This window comes from Anarrhichthys ocellatus, unplaced genomic scaffold (genome assembly GCF_004355925.1).
Source record: "Anarrhichthys ocellatus isolate YVR2014 unplaced genomic scaffold, GSC_Weel_1.0 scaffold63, whole genome shotgun sequence".
NCBI classification, from domain to species: domain Eukaryota; kingdom Metazoa; phylum Chordata; class Actinopteri; order Perciformes; family Anarhichadidae; genus Anarrhichthys; species Anarrhichthys ocellatus.
The window spans coordinates 490510-513531 of record NW_022280093.1 but is presented as its reverse complement, the minus strand read 5'-3'; the positions used below and the strand labels follow the sequence as shown (position 1 = coordinate 513531).

At 48.0% G+C, this 23022-nt stretch overlaps 1 protein-coding gene across 4 annotated transcripts in view; it reads right to left on the bottom strand.

Annotated features, from left to right (window-relative positions):
• The window catches only part of mpp7a (MAGUK p55 scaffold protein 7a), a 135137-nt gene that overhangs the window by 34083 nt on the left and 78032 nt on the right, over positions 1–23022 (bottom strand). For all 4 annotated transcript variants that reach the window (XM_031872389.1, XM_031872387.1, XM_031872390.1 and 1 more), the window contains 6 exons: positions 21562–21693; positions 7562–7643; positions 6998–7083; positions 6241–6315; positions 3900–4096; positions 3255–3319 (listed from right to left, as the gene is read on the bottom strand). In XM_031872389.1, the coding sequence (XP_031728249.1) occupies positions 3255–3319; positions 3900–4096; positions 6241–6315; positions 6998–7083; positions 7562–7643; positions 21562–21693 (637 nt within the window). The remainder of the gene's footprint in view (positions 1–3254; positions 3320–3899; positions 4097–6240; positions 6316–6997; positions 7084–7561; positions 7644–21561; positions 21694–23022) is intronic.

Genomic DNA, 23022 nt, shown 5'->3' with positions numbered 1-23022 from the left:
CGAGTGCAACGATGAGGGGAGAGGGATTATTTATACCTCGGCGTAAATGGACACGGTTAAGCAACACTCGCCGCAGCCGCTCGCCAAGACCAATATTGTTCCAGCCGACGGAGCTCCCGGGCTGGAAAGAGAGAGAGCGAGAGCAAGGGACCCCCCTACTCAATCACCACCTCCGTCCTGCGCTCGGTAACAGCGGGGTCTCCGCGGTGTCCTTCAATTAGGTTGTAGTTTATGGCTCCGGGGCCCAGGCCGGTGCGCACCGATCCAAGTCTTCGTCTCCCTCCGTCTCCCCCGACCCGGCCACCGCCACTCCGCAGGGGCCACATCTGCTACCGAACGCGACCCCATCCATCTATTCCGCCTTCAGTCCGTCCATAATCCTCTTCTTGTCAGCGGTTTTTGTTTTTCACTTTTAGTCACTCAACTTACACCACAACTGGATCCAACATTTTTCTCTAATTGAGGTTTTTTTTGAGATGTGAGATGCGAATGAACAGGGTGAACTTATCATTCCCCCAGTTATTCATCTAGTCCTGAGAGGGCCATGTCAAGGGACTTCCTACTACTGCTGCTGCACTCAGCTAATCCTTACAGTATGTATGACATGAGGAGGAAAGTTTAGCTACAGCTCCAAAGTAGACTTATGTTCCTTTAGTATGACTCGCAGCAAACTACATTTTACACCTGCCTTCTTTGCAAGGGGAGGGGGGTATAAATCCCATAACTCATAGGAGGAACTGGGCCATTAAAATTAAATAGTAATGGAACAGTGCAGCACTGTCTGCCTTTAACTTTTTAGCCGGCTATTTTTGGCCCTCGTGCACCATGCGTGCCAGTGTGCGGTTGAACATAACCAGGAAATGACAACATCCATAACTTACCCGAGGGCTTAAGATGGGAGGTAAAAAAGAGCCCCGATGCTAAGTTTGGAGGTGGTCAGCGTAGCTCTGCTGCTTATTTGGGAGCCGCATATTGAAAGGGGTCACGTTACATTAAGGGCTCTCCACCATGTTGAAGGGAAAACAAGCAGTCAAATGGACACGTCCGTCCCAAAGTGGGAATCTACAGTGAAAAACAATATGGCCAATAAGAAGCTGGGTTTCGGTTCAACGGGGTCATTGTGGAAACCGGAGCGGGCCTACGAAGCCAAGTACAAGCGTGGTGTGTTTTTCCTGAGGGCTCGCGGGTGAGAGAGACGAGCTGTACGTTGCAGAGGAGAAGCTAAATGTGCGGCTATGGATATGAAGATGTGAGCAGAGACGTGAAGACGGAGCAAGGACGCAAGCAGGGAGGAAAGGAGAGGTGTGTCGAGGTTTTTCTGCAAATAAGCTTGTAGTAGAGAACTGTGATGTGGGATAACTAATAAAAAGACGTATGGATAAAGTCTTTGTAGCAAAAAGGACATTTTTTAAATTATTTCCCCCCCCTTTTTTTCCCAAGTTTTGAAGATTGCAAAAGCACAAATGTCAAGTAAACAGCCAATGTGAGTAAGACTGCAGACTTAAGTCTGCGTCTACGCGTTCCGCCACACTCGCAGCAGATATTGGCAGCGTGTTCACCTCCTCCATGGCTGCAGGCGCGCACAGGCACTCATATTGTAATGGGGCAATCCCAACGCCAGCTGGATGGGCTTCCATTCATGCGCTGTAGCTCACCATATACAAACCAAATTGCTGTTTGGCAAGCGTTTGTAAATCAGAGCTAACGTCTTTATCATTTTGAGGGCTGCATGTTGGGGAGTGTCTCACGGGGACTCCCAGTCAGGTGCAACGGAAAGTCCTGCGGACCCGCAGGTGGGCGCAGTTTATGGAAGTGCAAATTTGGCCAATTTGGGCTTGAAGCGTCATATTTGTTACTGTTTTGAGCTCAGCAGCTGGACGAGAGAGAAATGTGTGTGTGTGTGTGTTTTTTGCTCACGGATTGCAGTTTTAAAAAAGCACACACTACTTCCAGTGGTGAGAGGTGACGAGTTTCATTTACTCTGTGACATGTACTCTAGTAAAATTGTTCCCGTCAGAGTAGTTTTAATGCAACATACTTCTTACTCGAGTAGATTTTTTAGAGAAAAATCATTGCCATCACTCGGTTACATTTGGATGCATCCATTTTGTTTCATATATATATATCATTTGATCCATGATCCATGGTGTGGAAGCCGTGTGCATTTAGAAAAGTATTGACCAATTTGAAAAGGACAAACTTATTGTATTTCATGTGGACGTGACTGATGTGTTCCAACCACAGATGGTCTTCCTCAGGTCAAAGTGAAGAAGTGAACACACCTGTATTTAATAAGCAATCAATTATGAAACATCACACTACTATCTCCTCATTAGTCTGACAGGAGACATTTTCAGAAAGATGAGAGACTGATTCGTAGAATGGTGTACTTAATAAAGTATAATATGAATATCTTTTTGGAGGCTGATGTAAAGTGAAGGTGGTGAAGATGTTCAACCATTGCTGTTAAACTAACACTCCTGTCAGGCTTCTTTTGGAAGACAGTTCTGTCTTTTCATTTGACTGCTTTACAGCAGAAGAGGACAATTATAAATCACCACTGGTGGCCCCATAAACCCCAAAACAGAGGCCCTTTTTATTCTATGCTTTTTATTTTATGCAGTAAAATACTGAACTGCAGTATATTTAAACTGATTGGCTCTTTTCTAGTCTTGAACTTAAAACCAGAACTTTTCCTGCACTGACAGGCCAGGGTTGGGGTCACGGTACTGGATCGCAATAATAAAAAGGTACGCTAATGTGCTCCACAGAGCAGCGCCGCGCCTATATCACATCTGTGAGTCTCGCGTCCTATCATCAATCCGTCGTTAGGTGCTTTGAGATGCGAGCTTGTGAGCCCGTGTTTTGGCTGGAAGGTGTAAAGACTCTGAGAGGTTTTCCAGAGGGTGAACCTCCTCCCCCTTTTTTTCTTCTTCGCATTAAAAAGCTGACCGCGTCAACATGTGGAGATCAGGCAAGAAGGTGGACAGAGCGGAGAGAGAGTCTGGCGGGAGAGTGAACCGTGGAGCAGACAGGAAGGCAAATCCAGACACAACACTTCCTCTGATGACAGGCGTGAAGCAGCGCAACGGCGCCGGCCGGCTTTGGCGGCGGTGGCCTCGGAATGCAGGGATGAGTCCTGAGTGACACCCCTAGCTTCCACCGCTTGTTTGTGCATCTAACCCTCCTAAATCCGCCCACCTGTCGCAGCCTGTTGTCCTGTGCTGGGCCTATCACGGAGAGTGCATGCTTACATGATCGAAGGCTAGAGGTCCTCTGCAGCGGGAGAGTCGCAACAGGTCGCCGCAGTGCAAATCTCCTGAAAGAAAAGAGAGAGAGGAGGGTGAAGAAAGAGAGAGAAAAAAGCACAATAAAACCAGTTTTCATGACCGCCTGGGGGATAATAAACACTTCCTGCTACGCTTCGATATCCACCAGCTTCACGCGGTCAGCTGGTGAAAGGAAAGAAGGATTGAAGAGAGGAAGGATAAACGCACTCTGTTGACAAAACTGTGGGGTGAAATGTTTGCGTATGTTCTCTCTCCTATTTTGCTCTCCTCCCTCCCTCGTTTTTTTTTCTTTTTCTCCCCCCTACTTTCCTCTGATGCTCGCCGACGCTGCCAAAAAATTGCCCCAGGCCTCCCAAGCTAGTGCGTCGCACATCAAGTGCGGCCGTCCGAGCGCGCACACTGATGTGCCATTTTTCCCATCCGCTTGCCATCTAAAGTGGATCCGTACCAGCGCTATCTTTCGCTGTCATTACTCATTTCGGGGGCCAGGCATTGTGCGGAAATCCAGACCGTTTTTTTGGCAGCGTGGAGCGAGAGAAAGAGAAAAGAGGGTGAAAGTTGTGACAGCTAAGCAAAGAAGAGTCAACGGTAGCTGGGGTCGTCTCTTACCTCTCTTGGAACTGCTTGGATGGGATTAGGCCGGCGCGGGGATTGGCCTCCCCCTCGTGTTTGGCCTGCCACCAGGTCGCATCGTCCTGGCTCATGATCTGAAGGACGGAGCCCCTCTTGAAGGCTAGTCCGGCCTCCTTGCATGGGATGGCTTTGTCCTCTTTAGGGTCGTAGTCAAAGAGCGCCTTCATGAACACCTGGACGTAGAGCAGGAAACAAAGAGCTGGATTGAGGGCACAACAGGAAAAAGCGACGCTTCACTGTAAACGACCTTTTCCCTTCCACTGCGTGGAGGGTGAGCTCTAAGGGGGGAAGCCACCGCGGCAAACACTGAAGGTGCTTCACCAGCGCTCGGGGCGATTATTCCAGAAAGGTCATTGCAATCAGAAGTTGAAACCTGCAACGCGGGCCAAGTTGGTCCCTCTGTGTGGTTCCGTCAACACGCAGGACGGATTAAGCCCCGTCACCATCTTCCAAGTGTGGTGAGACTCAACCTCTCCTGAGTCAGAGGCTCCAGTTTGAATGGCTTTGTTCCACCCGCTGACACAATCTAATATCAGTAATCTTTCCACATTAAGGGAACAGGGGGAAAAGAAGTTGTTTTCTTTCTTTAAGGGAGTTGGTCTCATTTGCTTTGGCAGTGGGGGTGGACACAACTCATCAACACAAAGGAGGTTGGACACTACGGTGGAAAAATCTACGACACCCCCCCCCCCCCGGTTGTGGGCGGCTAGCTGCGACCTACAGCACCTCGCGGCGTCTCCTTGTCTAAATTGAGTTCTGTCACGATGAGTTATCGCTCACAAGACACCTCAGCGCATGTGGAAGGAGAAAACGAGAGAAGGCGTGCGAGTACGTGTGAGATGACATTTTTCGATGTCCTATTGATTTAAATAGCGCTTTGTGCCATGTAGTAAAGTTATGTTTCACACAGAGCTGTTTTGTTTGGGTCATAACGGCCGATTTGGCTGCTAAACCGACCGGCGGAACGCACTCGTACGTCTACACACTTCTCCCTTGGCTGGGTTTATTTGGCCTGTATATGCTCAGCCACTTAGCTGCATTTTGATGCCTCCACGCTACCTGATGTTAGAGCGCAAGCTATTGTCATGGAGGACCGGCTGAGTTTTGGGAACCGGCGGACATATTTTTCAGACGGTTTCAACCATAACACGATGACAAAGGATGTAAGTGGCCCACCCCGACCTGTACGCCTCTGTGACACATGCAGGGAGGGCTGCGTTGTGAATTATGAGAAACCTGCCTTCGACCCCGGAGCTTAAAAAAAAAAAAAAAAACACACACAAGTGGATCCAGCCTCTGTCCGCTACTGATAGATGAGTGTGAGAGAAATGGCGCATCAGCCCCCCCAGTGGGTGAGAATGATGGTTAAAGGGGTGAGAGTTAAACCACCCTCAGAATGAATTACAAGCTACTGTCTGCTGGTGCGGCAGTCCACATGAATGAGGACAACAGAGTGCTGCAAGGATGACGTGTTTTTGGTGGAAGTTAGCGTCAGCTTGGTTCCCTCTACAAACCAATGGGAGTTATCCATTTTATTTTTGGATTATTGCAGAAAAAAGTTCTGCGGCAAACAAACGATGATACTTGCACGTTTTGTTCAGCAAGATAATCTAAACTAGGGTTTAGAAAACAACATTGAAGCTGCCGGGCGGCAGCGACCGCTCTCTACACGTCACACTGAGTCTTCGACGACTGCAGTTTATTGCGTCGATCAGCTGTGAGGCCATTTTACCTCTGTAAAATACTACAGAGGTAATACTGTACATTGGGCAAAGGTCAGTAATACCTCTAGCAGTCCAAACAGGTCTGGATCTGAACCCCTGTCTAGGGTCAGTGAAGAGAAGGTGGGACACTCGTTTCTAGTCTCTGTTTTCCAAGTCATTCGGTAAAGAAAAAACAAAAAATGTTGAGTTTGGTGATTGAAGTGGTTACTTGTCCGGTGTATAGTTTAAAACAAGAGTTAGTAAATATGGTTCTATAAGTTTTGGATGGCTGAAATGGACGTGTTCAACCCAATTACTTTATCTAGATGATAAGAAAAATTATTATTTTTAGCCAAACACTTTGATTTTGAAAATTACATATTTTTGCCCAAAGATCATTTAAAAATTGAAAATAGAAATTTTTTGTTGCGTGCACCAATGGGTTAAGCTAAGATTTCCTTGTTCAGACATCATTTCCTCACTGCGGCTCAAAAACAATGTTCTGCAGCCCCCGAAAAGAAAGCATCAAGCTGGAGCAGAGAAGCTCTCCCTGTTCTTTAAAGTGGACGAGTGTAACCCAATCAACATAATGATTGCGCCAGGAGGAGACCTACCTTTGGCTCTGTGGTCGGCTCCTCCTCCTTGACGCCGGGGATCACTTTGAAGGTAATGGCTCCTTGCGAATGGGCCTGAGTAATTGGGAGAGACAAGATAGATACACCGGCTTAGGTACAAATGGAGGGGGGGGGGTGGAAACACAAGTTGTCTGTCCAGCACCTAATCCAATGAAAGTCAGATATGTCAGAGCACTGTTTGATTTTTCAACAATGGAAGAGTTATTAGGATTGGATGACTCTGCTTGGTCGGAATATAGTGAGTGTGTGATTGTGTGTGTGTGTGTGTGGGGGGGGGGAGAAACGGAGTGTTGAAAGCTTTCATCAGCTCCGGAGGCCTTTGTGTCTACGAACGCCTCCAGAGTTTATGAGACTCTCTCTTTCCTCTCCAGTTGCCCTCCCACACCGCCCCTGCCGTGGTTCAGGCCCACGGCGGAGCGTATTCGAGGCCTGCGGCGGAGCCTGCTCAGAGGAAACTACTAAGCATCAATGTCATCCAGAGGGAACCGTGTGGCTCGATGCATGTGGTCTAAAGGCAGAGGAAAGGCTTGTAGAGAAAGGCTTTGGTTTTTCAGCGCTGCGACGGGAGGCACGTGGTCCTGGGTGAGTTAGAAGGAGGTATGTTTGCCATCACAAACAAGGAATGTTATTTTCGCCAAGGGACTGGAGCTGAAAAACATGGAGAAACTCTTGGACAGCACACACACACATGGGGCCGAATGCAGTCACACACACACACAAACGTACGATTGCTTACCAGAATACGAATGATCTCCTCTGGTTTCTTGTCGTCCACAGGGATTCCATTGACCTCCTTCAGCGCATCCCCGACGTGAATCAGCCCTGTCACACACAAGCACACGGTTTACGCATCCACAATCATTTATTCTAATGTCCTAATATAAGTGAGCTACTGTGTAGAAGTCCGGCGCTCACAAAGAGCCCGGGGATGTGTACAGTACACCAGATTACTGTTTATCTTCGCGGTGGCATTTGAGATTGGGAAAAAATCAAAGCTTTATTGTCCGCACATGTGGAAATTTGCCTTTGGCGTCGCTGTGGCAGAGCGGAATAACAGACTGGACACAATGAACAGAAAACGAAACAGAAAACATGTGGACAGCAAAGCAGAGCGCCGAAGTGTTCTCGTCATTAACGGGCATATTTACAAAGAGGAAAAGGACAAGTTGCGGGACGGAGCTGGCGTGAGGATAACTCCCGATCACGTGCCTGCTTTGTTACACGCTGGGTGTAATCCCGTTTGTGATGTAAATATGCAGATACACGTACAAATGTTTCGACAAAAATGCATAGAACTGACCGCTTCTGTCGGCTGCTCCTCCTCTCATGATGCGGGCCACGACGATGGCCCCCGTGTGATCGTCACGCCTTATCGTCGCTCCCTGCAAAGCCATCACAGAGAATAACATGAAACTTGGATAAACTGCACCGGTTTTCCACTCTGCTTAGAGCTGCATTGTTCAAATGTCACATGATCAGAGCCCAAAATGAGGTATCTGGCTGAAATTCAAGGATGTAAACTACATACAAGATGCTCATTGTTACCAAAATGGCTGATTTATGCTTACTTTTCCAGAAAAAAAAAAAAATGGATTTTAAGTGACCAATCTATGGTGTCTTATTTACAGGGATGCACTCTTTCCAGGTGTGTTTTTAAAGGTGAAAGCAGTTTGTTTTTGTTCAGTTGACACACTTCCCTATTGATTAAAAATAATGTGGATCTTTGCACCTCCCAGATAATATCTGTTGTGAAAACAAAGAGGGTACATATGCTAAGTACGGCCAAACACAATGACATGGCATTTCCACTTCCCTGCTATGACATATATGCTTGTGAAACTGGTTTTTGGGGCGGGACACAACACGGCGAGAGATCATTTTAATGCGTAAACCAATGGAATATCAGTACAGGGGAGAAAAGATAAAAGATCTATATTTTGCATACATAGAAGAAGCATGCCAGATAAAATGATCCAACGATCTCATTGAATGATGTAAGGGGAAGGGGTTTGTCACGGATGAATCACTCTGTCGCTGCAGTGGTAGCGGCAGAAAGCATCAATGGCCTGGACAGAGATGGTTGAGGGCAGAGCAGATGCGAGGCTGCGGACTCACACACACACACACACACACGCACACACAGTTGCTCAAGCGTTCCCCGTCCTGCTTTATGGGCTTGGTGCTCAGCCAGAAAGAAACACGGAGTAGAGGATGGGGTTTCGACTTCCTCATTTGAAATGACAGTGGTGATGCATTTTCCAGTAAACCCAAACAGCCTCTTCCCTTCACAATAAAACAATAGGCTTAATGGGTGCCAACCTGTCACGGCCCCTCGCACGGACACCATTGAGGCACCAGCCTGGCTGGATGGAACAGGATAGCGAACTGCAAACCCGGCATCATCCTCGCTCGGGCCCCGACGACCAGAACCAGACAGACGCACGTCTAGCCGACGCACGGTTTGCCGGGGCTGCAACTCATTCTTCCACCCTTCTCTAGCTGCTGTTCCCATCATCACGGAAGATTGTTTTTATTACTGTTGCAAAAAACAAAAAAGAAAGAAAATCGGCCGTGCTTTATTTCAGCTGTCCTAATCCATTGCTGCCCAGGTGGACCGCTGGAGTGCAACAACAAGCTCGCCATGTGTCATGCGGCTCCGGTTTGTGTCATTTTCATGTTTGCCTTCCTGCGACAGGCCCGAAGTAGTTCTGGCTACTACCAACGATGGGAAGCACAGGAGGAGATATACAAAATAACAAAAACCCTCAAAGACCAAAGAAGCTTCTGGTTTGTGCCACTTCGCTTGATGCCATTAGCACGTCATCTTGGTTGTTTTCACGACCTGTTCACACCTAATGGTTTTCCTTCTAGGTAATGGTTTCCTCAAAGACTTCTTCGGGTGTGGAGATTGGGAAGGACACCGGGATAAGACAGCGGTTTGGTCTGCGGGGAGCTGCGGACCTAATAGAATAATGGGGCTAATTAAAGAAACCCGAGAGGTTGCAGTCGGAGAGAAATCGGTGGAGCGCGTCAGTGAGAGGGGAAGGCACTGTCAGACCCCGGTGTCAGGGTCGCATATAACCTCTCAGTGTGACTTAAAGCAGCTGTATGTGATGCAATGACCCCCAGACAGACGGAGAGGCCTTTGGTGTGTGTGTGTGTGTGTGTGTGTCTGAAAGAATAGAGCGCTGCAGGGAAAGAGACGGACAGGGTGAGATGGGGAGTCTGCAGGAACTCTCGCAGGAGTATTCAGACATGTGGTCATTAACTTTCTCTCTCCGCTTTTGCTTTCTGACTCTCCTTTCTTTGGAGCTGGCTGATGGCCAGTGGTGTGATGGATGTTTTTATTGTGTCCCCTGGGGTCCCTGGTGGCAGTCTAAAGGCGAACTACACAGCAACAAAAAAAAAAAAGAAAAGAAAGAGAGAAAGAGAAAGAGAGAAAGAGAAAGAGAGAGAGAAAGAGAGCCTTGGACTCAGTTTGTAAGGACAACAGGCTGTCTGCATAAACTGCCTATCTATGGAATCTGCTCACACATGGTGCGTAGATATAAGTCGTGTTTTGAGACATATGGCTTGAATCACACGCTGAAACCCCGATGCCATTTAGAAACACCACTTTTAAGACTTTTACTGCTAGTGGCAGTGGTGATTATAGAGCAGCACATTTGGCATGCAAACACGAACGGATGGGGTCGCGAACCCAGATCTCTTGCGGAAAGCAAGGAGACCATTTCGTCCCCATTGAAACCACCACGTTTTATGTGTTTTCACAGCAGAAAAGAAACAAACTTTGGGCGTCAGTGGACAAATTTGCCCATTCTCATTTTCCTTTCACACCTCACTGATTCTCCGCAAGGAGCTATTTGAAGCAGACGTTTTCGACGCGATTCTCATCTGACCCACTACCCTTCAACGTGATGGGAATTCACGGGCAGGCCAAGCCAGCATCGAGGGAGTTATGAAGGGAGGGGGAGCCTCCCTCTTCATCTGGCCAGCCCCAGCCTGAACTCAGCCCCCGGTACGGTAGCCAAATGAGCTCCGTCTGATAAGAAAAGCTGAGAGAAGCCAAAGCGCTCCAGTGGCAACACGAGCGAGCCAGACCGGAGGATAAGTGGAAGACCAGAAGAGAGCCAGGACTTGACAAGTTGACTGGGAGGGAAGGGAAGGAGGTAGACACTGAGGGTCGGAGTTGAGAGGAAGAGTGAATGAATGAGAAGAAAGTGATATGATGAGGGAGCAAGATACCGAAATACCGAATGAGAGAGCAAGAAAACACAAGAATATTGGTCATGGAGAGAGAATTTCACTGGAGCCAATACCCACCTCAACAAGTCCTTTACCCTCCTATTCCATATGTAGGAATGTTTTTTCATCTGTACAAGTGCATGTCTAAGCAGTAGATTTACTTGACATTATAAGTCAATGGAAAAACCAATAACAACATGAAGATGAGTGCTTTTGTAGTATTGCAGTACTGCAATTTTACACAGACAGCATCTTTGCTTTTTGAAGGCTGCCTCTCTGGGATCAACCAATCATTGACGCATTGTTGTTGAGATTTGGGAGATGTGAGCGTCGGCGCCTCTCCGACCTATGTTACCTAGACCAACCTTCGTTACATAAGCTCACAGAGACATTTAGATTCGTCTTCCCAGAAGCGTGGTATTATGTATAAGATGGCAGCAGGAAGTTGAGGTTCAAATCGACCACAAACGATTGTAATCATCACCTCAAATATTCACGTTTTTTTCTCTTGCCATTCCAAAGTTCTGCGGTACCCCATTCTTCCTGATCCTTGATTATGTCGGGAGCGCCACACTTAACCCTCCACCTCATTCCAATCTACAGTCGGCCTTCGTTCTCTCAATCCTCCAGGGGAACACCAGCCTCTCCTGGAGGCCTGACGAATGCCTTAGAAGCACTGAGAGGCAGCAGGGGGGGGGGCACGAATCCAACAACCTGAACTCGGCATCACCTCCCCCTGTGCGTTGATACCCTATGGGTGCTATCATCAGCATCCAGCCAAGCATGGACACTAATGAGGAGTCCCTGCTCTGTTAAACAAATACATAAACAGTCAGGCTAGAACCTAAATAAGATGCATGGTGTGTGTGTGTGTGTGTGTGTGTGTGGGAGGGGGTCACACACAAGGAAGAAACAAGGTAAAGACCCTCAAGCACCAAGATGGGCTTCCTGGCATAGCAGCTGAGCATTAGCACGAACTGATGGCTGGGTTTGCACCAAGCACCTCAATGCCTGCTGGCACATGGAAGCCATTTCAGACTTTTCCCTCGCACACTGGAAACAGTGCAGGAAGTCCGAAAGGGGGTGAAACGTCTGCGTCTGTCAAAGCACACGCGCGCATGAGTGACAGCGTGTTTAGGTGTGTTTTCGTGTGCACGCGAGCGTGTCTGTGCGTGCGTTCTTACGAGAGCTTCCACCTGAAGTCTGGCCAAACAGGCCCAGGAGAAAACCCTCAAAAGACTGGATTGATGCTGGACAGTCGCTCAGCCTGATGAATGGGCTACGCTACGTTAGCAATTAGATACGAGGCACCACTTAACCATCGAGTGGCTGAAATGCGCGGACAAAGATAGCACGGCGCGCAACAGAGGCGATGTTGTCGACAGGGGCTGATTCTCTCTTCATTTTGTCAGCCATTGCTGCCGTTTGCACTTTAGATGGGCATAGGATCAGACACAAAAGAGGCAAGTCTCTCCAGAAGTGAAGCGTCCAAGGGCAGAAACACAAAGTCAAACATAGAGACGAGAGCGGGGGTCATCGTGGTCTGGGGAGGGCCTCCTAGCTGCGGTCAATTAGTCATCAGTAAGGCGATCCGAAGCCTCCACTCCTAACGTGATCAGCTCCATATGCAGCCGGCTGCTCCCAGCCCTGTTCCCCCGATTCTAACACATAAATGCCTCCGATTGTTATTGTTGGGCCGGCCAAAACGCAACGGCTTCGTCTCCGCCGTGCGATGAGGAGAACTGGAGCGACGCTCGTCCGTATCAAGCCATCGCCCCTCCCGGGCGCATGCACCGGAGCACACATGCCGACATGGCCGCCGCATTAAGTACGTGATGACAAATGGCTCACACCTCATACAGTGCCGACAACACTTTTTTTTTTTATAAAAGAGAGAAAACCGGGACCGAAATTTGGATCCCCTCATGTCTGAGACTGTGTTTATTACAGGGAATGGAGTGAAGGCAACGTTGTCCAGGGAACTGTCGGTGCACGGTAGTGCCATGAAACTTAAGCAGATAAGAGGGAGTAAGACAAGCTGGATGTCTCATCACGCTAGCTCGGCTGGGATTGGCTACAATGAGTTTCTGGCGAGCTAAGTCTTCACGGGGCAATTAGAGTGCCCTCTGGCTGATGGACTGGATGGATGGCTGGATGACATGATGGAAGCCGGCTGGCTTGTACTCTGGTTGTACGGATGACGAGAGGGCTGGCTAGTCGACTTGGCCGGGCTCATCTCGCGTCTCGGGGTCCAGGGCGGGCTATGTGTGGCCCGTCTGGTGCGGGCCGCGGTGGAAAAGAAGTATCCGAGGACCTCTTTACCTTAGCCGGGGCCCACAACTGAAGCCACTCCACGGTCCATTATAAAACACGGCCCCTGGGCCCGTTACGAGAAGCTCGAATCATCGTCCCCCCGTGAACCGAACCCAACGGCGTGGCATTTGACGAAACATTATTTCTCCCTCCAAATTGAGAGCGACAAGGGCAAACAAACGCGAGTGGCCCCGAGCGGAGAGACCGACGTGTTTTGACATGATGTCACTTAACGGCAAAAGTGTAACAGCGACAATAAACTCCTGCCGACTGCAGTGTTGACTGCTGTGTTTAGAGGTATAACTACAAGTGTAGTGGAAACACATGCTGGCGTTCTTGGCACCAGATGTCGCCCCTTGGAAAAAACCAAATACAAAAGTGGGAATGGGCCTCCTGGACATTAAAACACAATTACCTCCAATCATATCTGGTGTTGGAGTGTGTCATTTCAACTTACCTCACTCAGATGGCACAGAGCCCCCCCACCCCAACACATGACCGCTCCACGCACCGAGTCCAGCATCTTTTACGAGTTCTTACATACTTCCTCAAACGCCACAGCGCTGCTCGGAAGGAGTTAAATCATGCGATATTGGCGCATTCGGTCACGGTGAGAAAATCCTTTGAGCCTCACGGTCACCTATAAAGATTAATACGACGCTGTAAAGAATTAGCAGAAGAAAATCTATATTATTGTTACAAAGTGGGAGAAAAAGAAAAAAGAAGAGAAGCCGAAAAGCGGTGAAAGGTACCAGAGGTTTTAACGTCAAATTATTTTTCCGAGCTGATGCAACGAGGCTGCCGCCGCTGGCCGGTCCCCTCTGGGTGACCCCCCGGGCATGACTTTCCAACCTGCTTCATTAAATCACTTGTGATTGCGACTAATAAAAGCGACTCTGCCCTTCCTTCTCTTCACTCCCACTCTCGCACTAAACCAGACTCCGGTTTCCCTTTATGTTGCCTTAACCTCGGTCCTGACCTACCAGTAATTAACAAGTATACTGAGAAAAAGGAAAATTGCGGGTCATTATTATGATAATTACAGTGGAGGAGGAGAGGTTCCAGGAGGAGCTGCCAGGTAACGTGATGCAGAGGGTTACCTTCATTTATCTTCCTCCTGGCCCTCTTTCCTTTTCCTCCTCTGCCTCTTTAAGCCTTAATGTTAGCGCATGTCATTACCCAGCTGCTATGAAAACACACTTAGCAGCCCACCGTCAGCACTTCAGACAGGTGCCGGGGGTGAATTTTGGGCCTGTGAATCTGCGTGGCTATCTCGCCCGATGTGTGTATTTCTTTCCGTACTGTCCGCATGAATCACCATGTAGACTGAGTGGAATCGCCGTCTCTCTGCTACAAGCTGGACAGTGCCAGATATTTAGTCATTATGTACTCTGTGTGTGTGTGTGTGTGTGTGTTGTCTGAGAGCTCTGCATGAGCGCATACAAAGAGACAGTTGTGTCACAGAGAGCGGTCGATCTCTGCTCTGGGATTGTTTAGTGTTTTCTCCGTCTTTATCCCGTCGTAAAGAAAACAGCACTTTCACATGTCACTTCTCATTTCCAAAGTGGGCCGGGAAGCAGGGGCCGCCGACGAGGAACCCGGCCCCACGGCAGGGCAACAATGGCCGCATTCAGCCTCAAGGGGCTCCGCCGGCTCTCGGGAGCGGCGGGCGGAAAAGAGCCGGAGCGCCCGGGATGTGTGTATGATTGCACACGACGGGAGGACGAGGTTTTATTTGAGAGGGGCCGTGAGATTAGGATCTGGGAATGCCTCAGATGTGGCTTTTGGAAGCTGCGCGGATTTTCACATTCACGACTCAACAGGCTGCGAGGGTGGTGGTGGTGGGAGTGTTGTACAAGCACACGCATAGGAACAAACACGGGGGCTTTTCCATGTCGGAATTGTGCAAAATTGTAAGTTTTAATTTTTTTGCATCAATGTGATGAAATACCTTGGTTTTGTGAATGGATTGTATTTGCCGGATTGGCAAAGAAAAAAAAGATTCAGTTTCTGAACATGTTTTCCAAGTTTTTTGTTTAGATCTACATTAACTTAAATTTTAGATAATTACATTTACTGTTTTTTATCCATATCACTCACTCCCATAGAGAGTAGAATCAATCGCATTAAGCTGAAGCATCAATCCAGAATTGATATGATCATTTGCAGGTATACAACTATAAAAAAGGACCTCATTACTTTTTATCTCTGTTTTCTGTAGTGGGCATTTCACTTGCATTCAGTGACTGTGAGACCCAATAGAAGACATAATTACAACATCCTTTCATCACGTATGTCTTGGCTCTCAGAGGTGCAGACCAGATCGTCTCTCTACTCCCTGCTGGAGGTTTTGAAACTGGCTCTGTAGCTGGCAGTTGGTCTCTAGTGTAAAAGGTTTGAGAGGCCAAAATGTGTAGCTGTGAGAAAACTCCCCTGAATGAATAAAAAGGTCAAAGAATAATATGGACATTTTATAAAACGTGTCACTTTGGCATTTACAAATGTGACATTTGAAGCAGGACTGTTCATTTTTAATGGATTACTGTACAGTGAACAAGTGTCCAGCCTTTAAGAATTTATATTACCAACACTTACGGTCTTGTGAAAAAAAAACAATTTTTCATGCAAAAGTTAAACAGAACTACGTAATAAAATGTTTATACGTCTGCATATCCTTCGTATACAGGATGCCATCCGTCTGTGGAAACACCATTACTACAACTACAACATATAATAAATAAATAATACAATATGACCTGTATTAACGTTACTTATATGTGCACACATCCGCAAAAACACACCAAAAAAAGTAAGCTCACAGTACAAAAACAGTAATACAAACTTTATAGCAGGGAATATGGTAGAGAGTTGAACCTAGGGCGCGCGCGCGCACACACACACACACACACACACACACACACACACACACACACACACACACACACACAAGCAGTGCTCTCCACTTGTTTTAGAGCGTCGGTGCTCCATCTTCCTTCGCAACGTTCCCAGGACGCCGCGGCCTAATCCATCAAGTGAAAAACGTATTGCTTTTAAAGCACACGGGTCGATCTGTAAAACACTACCATGTGTGCTGTCGGCTCTAATCTCATTTGCTTCTCCATTAATTCCCAGCGAGTGCCATTACTTTCCCCTCGCTTTCCACGTTCTGATGTAAACAGACAGTAGAAAAAGTTACTTTTGGGACAAAAAAAACACATCTATCTGGTCTGTCTCTTTGATAACTGGCTCAATCAAGAGCGCCTCTCCGGGGATTTCTCATAAACTCTATTCACGGCGTAAACCTGTGTTTGTATACATTAACACCGGTGCAGTTTTAAATACCTAATAATGCCGGCGGCATTTAGAGCATCCGGATGAATGTGTTTGTGAGGGCATCCAGACGAAGGGGATCAGAGCGGCCGCGATCCGACCGTCCCAATTGTGTCAGAGGAGGCCCGCCCCTGCCGCAGATGGGAAAAGCATGGCATGTCCAGTTGCCAGTGGCTCATTCCTGCGACTGCTGTTCATGGAAAAAACAACTTCGTCACAAAATCGATCGTGTGGCTTTCCTGTCTCGTCGCAATTATCGACTCCCTTTATTAAGTAAAGGAAATCCACCGGGCATCAATCACGCGGTTGGAGCGTTTACAATAATAATGTCCGACATGTCATCTACATTTGTGTGTGTGTGTGTGTGTGTGTGTGTGTGTGTGTGTGTGTGTGTGCAGAAACTGCACTGGTGCCATTCGTGGGTGTATAATCTGAAGTCCAGATGCCCCCGTGGTGGCACAGCTGTATTGATCGGTGCTATCCGGTGCCAGGCGGGACGCCATGCAGGCTGGCGTTGCCAACAGGATGACTCGGACACTGCGGTCCACGCTTTCCATTCAGTCGCAACCCCGGTGACACCCGGTCAGGATGGGAAAGCCAATCCCGTGCGCGCAATGATGGCGAGGGGAGAGAAGAGCCATAGAACCCGAGATCGATCCCGTCACATTCCTGGCGGTAGAGCTGGCTGCTAATGAAGCCTAACAACCTGGGGATGGAAGAAGTGAGCGAGTCGACTCTGCACCGCCGATGACAACTTCATACAAACGCGGAGCAGGAATGTGGAGAGACTCCCGAACGACAGGTGTCCACATAGACGCTGCAGAGATGGGAGAAGGGGTAAATCTTTACTTGAAGGACGGTGAAATGCCTTAGAATAAAGTCGTAACCTCTTAAAAGCAATAATGTCTTTACACCACCTCAAATGAAATGTGTTACACTAAAAACATTCACAAGAATGACCAGCGAAATTGGACTAAAAGTAAAACCAGATGAAAGAAATTACTCGGGAGAGCCGAGAGAGACTTGGGGAGAAAGTAAAAAGATGGCGTGCTAGTAGGAGGACAAACTTCAGATGAACTGAGTGGGAGAAGTGAATGAACGGCTCTGACGGCGAGGTGGGTGGGGGCACCGACTGAGTCGCACAGAGCGAACCGTCGAGTGGTGTGTAAAGCGCACACGAAAACAGTGTCTCCAAAAGTCTGCTATCTACATCTGGACTTCCAGAACATCCATAGATGAGGGGAACAGAGACAGGCCACAGCAGGCCCCTGATGTTCTCACATCCCACTGATGGTCAGCGGTGGTGCACCCTCCTGTGGGTGTTCCAAGTCGACTTTTGCCACGCAACGCATTTCCTGTGTGTGTGTGTGTGTGTGTGTGTGAGTGAGAGGATCGGAGTTTTTCAGAATTCTTCGGGGCGATGCTGCGGCAAAAATCAACAAGTTCTTTAGCCGGTAATTCATACAATGACGATTACAAACTGTAAAAAATCAAAAACACATCACTACACCAGTACCGAGAAAATGACACCTGAATTACGACGACACTATAGACATTTTTGCAGCTCATGTTCCAGGCCTCTCTCCATCCTCCTGGATCTCTTTTTTTTTCTTGGCTGGGGGACATGGAGTTGTGTAACACCAGTGCATTCTAACTCCCTCCAACGTTTTGTCCAGAGTTCTCCTATCAGTCAGTCTGCATTCAAACACTTAATCACCGGAGGCCAAACCTCACCAGTATATCAGCTATACGCCCCGCCACATGCTCAGCCCCGACGCAACCCCTCGCCAAAAAACGGTTCTGAAACCTTATCCAAAATAACACATTCTTTCAATCAAAAAAAAATAAAAAGACACGGCTGGGCTGATGTTGCTGTATGTTTATGACGCTCTCCAAACCCAATTATTTCATTGTCCGGACACTTGGGCTTATAAATCCGCCAGTATTTTTGGGGCGGGGGGGGGGGGGGGGGAACAAAGGGGGAGGAAGAAGAAGAAGAAGAGGGAGTTGTGGAGTTTTTACTGTTTCACCGAAGTGTGGCAGGAAGTCACGCTTTGAGAAATGATAGCAATTAATCAGAGCTACTGCCTACAATCCACTCAACTAATCACAATTAACTTAATGGATGAGTCACAAGGAGAGGGCTAACTACAGCCCCACAATAACAAGAGCAGTACAGGACGAGACAAAGGCAGACGGGGGAAAAAATAAAAGAGAGCACAATAAGGAGAGACGGAAAGGAAATTAGATATTGCACGGCCGCGTTGTTATGATGTCGAGTTTGAGAATTGCAGGCTGATTATGTGAAATTGCGAGTTAAAGGGCACATCCAAATCAATTTGATGCGGCAGTGAGCGAGGACCCCTGGCACAATTACAGTTTTTTTTTTTTTTATTGGTTGGTGGAATGGCTGCGACTTCACCGCGAGCATCCGACCCGCCGGCCGTTTCCTTAACGTGCGATCTTACCGTTCATTAGGGTCGGTTTCACCTTTTTTAAAGATGTGCAGGATGACAGTTGTTTCAGGGGCCAGAGGTAGATGCAGGACCTTTAAACGTACTACCGAGTTAGAGGGTCAGTAACTTCACCTCCACAGATGACAAAGTAACGTGAGGACCATTGGGGCCATTTCCACAAAATAGTGCAAAGATTTTGACGCATGTCATCGACATGTCAGCACATTTATGCGTGGTGTCATGGAGCGAAGGGCTGTTTCAATTTCATGTTGTGCGTTTAAAAATCGTAATAACAAATACAACAGCCACAGTAATTTGAGTGATGCAGTGCTGGTGCACATGCTTCTTTCTTGAGTTACGACTTTAGCCTAAAATGCTGTCCAAACTTTTTGTAGTTCTTTCTCTTTTTTTTTGCAGTGGAGGAGGTTAAAGATCAAGGAGGTAATGTCTTTACATAAGGAGAAAGAGAGAGCTGCCGTGGAGTTGAAAAAGTTAAGTTCCACAGGTTTCACTTTGGCACCTGAGGTGTGAAAAGTTAATAAACTGACAAACTAAGGAGCACAAATTTGGTGTGAAAGAGCCTTTAGCGACACAGAGGTATATAGTAGGAGCTGTACGCTTACTACAGCATTATTCTCCATTCCCACAGGAACCATTTGACGGATTCAAGTCTTGCTCGCTCTATCTCTCGGGGCCCATTAATTCTTCAGAAGGTCACAAGACGGAGAAGAGTCTTGACCCAAAGGTGTGTGGATGCAAATAGGATGATGGAGGTCTCTAAGGTCCCAAGGACTTGCCCCAGAGTGCAGTTTCTTAAGGGCTTCACGTTGCCCTCTTCTGAGAGCCCAAAGAACATCACCCATGACATTTCTGACATGGCTTACAGCCAAAATAGCAACCTTTTAACACCCATTGTTTTCTTTCATGAACACACAGAACAACTATGCCCTGCAGAAGAATCCCACTGTGTCCACACCACAGCCAGGCCTAAATTATAGCCACAGGAGATTGTGGGCAGCGGTAGTGCCCTGTGGGTCCTCCGGGCAGCGAGAGGGCAGCTAAGACATACTTGGGAGAAAACAGCAGTGGGGTGACTCTTTCTTCCGAGATACCGTTGCATAGTTTGATCCTGTTTTTCTGTGTACTCAGTCGCAACGGAAAGGTTAGTGTCTGTTGCTGTTCCCTTTATGAATAGAACGTGTTGTCCAATGCAGGTTGGGAGTTATCATGACTCGATTTCCTGCTATAAATCTAATTCTGTAGCCTGTTATGCATCAAAGCCTGCTGGGAGTGAACAGAACGAAACACAACTGGTAGAAAACTAAGCAGCCACTGCTGCAATATTGCGGTGATACTGATGATACATTGCGTTTAGGAGAGCCACATCAAATACAACCTCTTTTAAATTAGAGCGGTATTTATAAAACTGACCTAGTGTTGACCCCTAAAGGAACACTGGAAACACGCAATAACAAGTGTGCAGCATTAACCTAGAAACTAAAACTGAGCGTTTGCATTACTACATAAATATACTCAACATAAATAACACCTTCAGTATTGTACAGTAACGGTATCACACGTCGTAAATGTGCGCTTCAGATGTTCTCAGGAGCCAAATCACTGAGACAGAAAAGAATCAGGTCGTGTAACGGACAGCAGCTAGATGATAGAGCTGACCGGGTATGGGTGTAAATCACATTATGGTTTCAGGGAATGTGATCTGACATCAGAGTCGGGGAGAGGCCGGAGCAGGAAGCGCCCGCGACAATGTGTGTCAAGAGGGAGAATTCCTACAAGCCACATTATTACGCTCAGCAGCTCCGCGGGACATGCAACGAGGCAGGGGCCCAAAAATGGCTTAGGTGTGTTCTCCTTCCCCCCCGGGGGTGTGGTGAGGGGCGCGCCGGCCTGGAGCCAAGATGGTGGTCGGGGCGAAAAACCACAAAGTGAAAAATAGAGGCGGCCGAGGGCCAGGGCACGTCCGGCGCCCATCAAAGCAGGGCGGGGCATCTCTACACAACAACAGTGCTACGATGACAGATGGAGGTCTTTGACGGGCCGCCCGAGGACCGGAGTGTTAATGCGTCGCAGGGCGCTGAGGTCAGTCAAGGGAATCGCATCAATGGCGAAACAATAAAAGTAATCACGCAGCAAAGCTGAACAAAATCAAAAGGTGTGGAGAACCGGCGCCAATTGGGTTCTGCGGGGTTCCGGAAGCCCATTCCCAAATGTGCCACACTGGTGGAGAAGAGCAGGGGGAACGCGCAGAAATGGCAGCCGTCGCACGACACACACACACACAGGTCAAAGGGCGGAGTGAGAGCGAGAATGCGGGCCAAGATGCCGCCACCGTAGAAGAGGCCCCCCGAGACAGACGACTGGTTGTTGACGTCCGGGACGCCATCTGAAGAGCCTGGACGTGAGATGCGTGTTAAAATGAGAGAGCGATGTTGACCAGGATAGAAAAAAAGGAAGCCGTTCGCAGACACCGAGCCTAGACTGGCTGAAAATACCCGCGGCCAGGAGCTGGGCAATTGTGGTCGGTTTTGGTGCGCTTACAACTTCAAGGTTGTGGGTTGGATTCCCACAGACAAGTGTCTCGGATAAAAAACATGTATGGTACTTGCTGGTTTGGGTGTTCAGAAAGTTGGGGATTAGTAAACAAAGCTTAGATAGCAGGATTTTCCCAGCATTAAGATGTTGAACATAAATAGCAAAGAACCTGATGATGCCGTTATGTTGGAGACATGCATCGGGGAACAACACGTAACCAAAACGTCTCTGGAATGTTGCAGCCCACGGTCGGGGCCTTGACACTCAGGACACTGGGGGCGCACCATTTTTTATGACCCGTTAGCTTCCCAAAACCATCTTTCAAAGCTGTGGGAGCTGCTGGAAACCGCCATGTACGAATCCAACCACATAATTTCTCAAGACCACTGCCAACGCTACTCACGAGAGGTTCCTTGTTTTTCACCAGTCTTATGATCTTCACGGAATCCTCGTTGTCGTCGATGTCATCAGGCAGCGGAGGTAGTTCGGGGTCGTAACTCTTCTGGGCGATAGTGTCGTGGACAGACAGGAGGCTCTGGAGGAAGGAGAGGGATAGAGGGGTGGATGGGAGGGAAAAAAACAAAAGGCAAGGGTCATCAGTCAAGACGAAAAAAAGTCCTCGGCTTTACCTCGGTCTAATTAGCCAAATAAAGTGTAGCAATACATGCTATTAAGGGTTCAATCTATGGTTTCTTTCTTTGAGCAGGACAGAGAACACGCAGGGAGGACGGTTATGGATCGGGGTGTCTCCCTCAAGCGCTGGGTGATGGATTCGAACGCGTTCAGAGCCAGAGGTTGTAGCTACATGCGTTAATGGTCATTAGGCCCACACTCTCCCTCCATACGTCTCTCTGATTAAAGGCAACCAGGGAACGCGAGTGAAGGGGTGTGTGTGTTGGGGAGAGGGGGGCAACCATGGCCAACCAACCGCCTTCAGTGCCGAAGTTGGCGGACACTCGTAGAAGCGATGTTCCACACGGTTCGGCAGCAGCCTCAAAGTAATGAAGTTCTCAGCGGCCTCAGATATTTCACGTGTTCACGAGCAGACATACAAGAAAACAAAAAAATAAAAAAGAGATGTCGAGCAGACGAGAATGATGCCATTGAGACCTTCATTTCTCAAACTATTTAACGACTCCGTGTCCGCACCGAGACGCAGCTGGACGCGTGCTGCTTTTTCCGTGGTTGAGGAGAGGGAGGAGGGGAGGGGGGAGAGAAAAGTGAGAAAAACATCTTCCACCCCATGTGCCAGACAACAGTATGAAGAGAGAGAGAGAGAGAGGGAGCGAGAGAAGAGGAGCAGTGTGTTTTATGACATGGGAGCATGCTGCAGTACAGCGCTCAAGATGTTGCTAACTGGGAGCAGATGAGAGGAGGAGACGCAACTGGAGCTCTGTGGCCAGGACCCACAGGGAGACACGCTGACCAACGCACACACGGGGGACACTTGGTCTTGGACACTTGTGAGTCTATTAATTCCCTTCGTCCTGACCTTAAAGGGCGGTTTAGTACATGGGACTTTCTTGTGGATTAGTAATTATTCTGGTCTGCATTAATAACACTGTACTCATGGGCCTATGGGTTAACTGTTCAGTCTGTAATAAAGGCAGAATTTTACTTTCAACTTTCACCCACAAAAGGTTCCGACTCAAAATGATCCTACAGACCAGACAAAGTGGAAAAACAAATTGACTGATGTTCCCAGAAGAACATGTTCCATTTTTGTCTCCTTCTCCCTGAATTTCTCTTGTTGTCTTGGTCCTCCTGTCCAAACTTCTCTCAAATGCCATTAATCCTCTCACTCTTCTTCTTGTTGTTTGCGCGTCTTCAGTTTTATCTTTCATGTATTTTTTTTGTTTTCCCC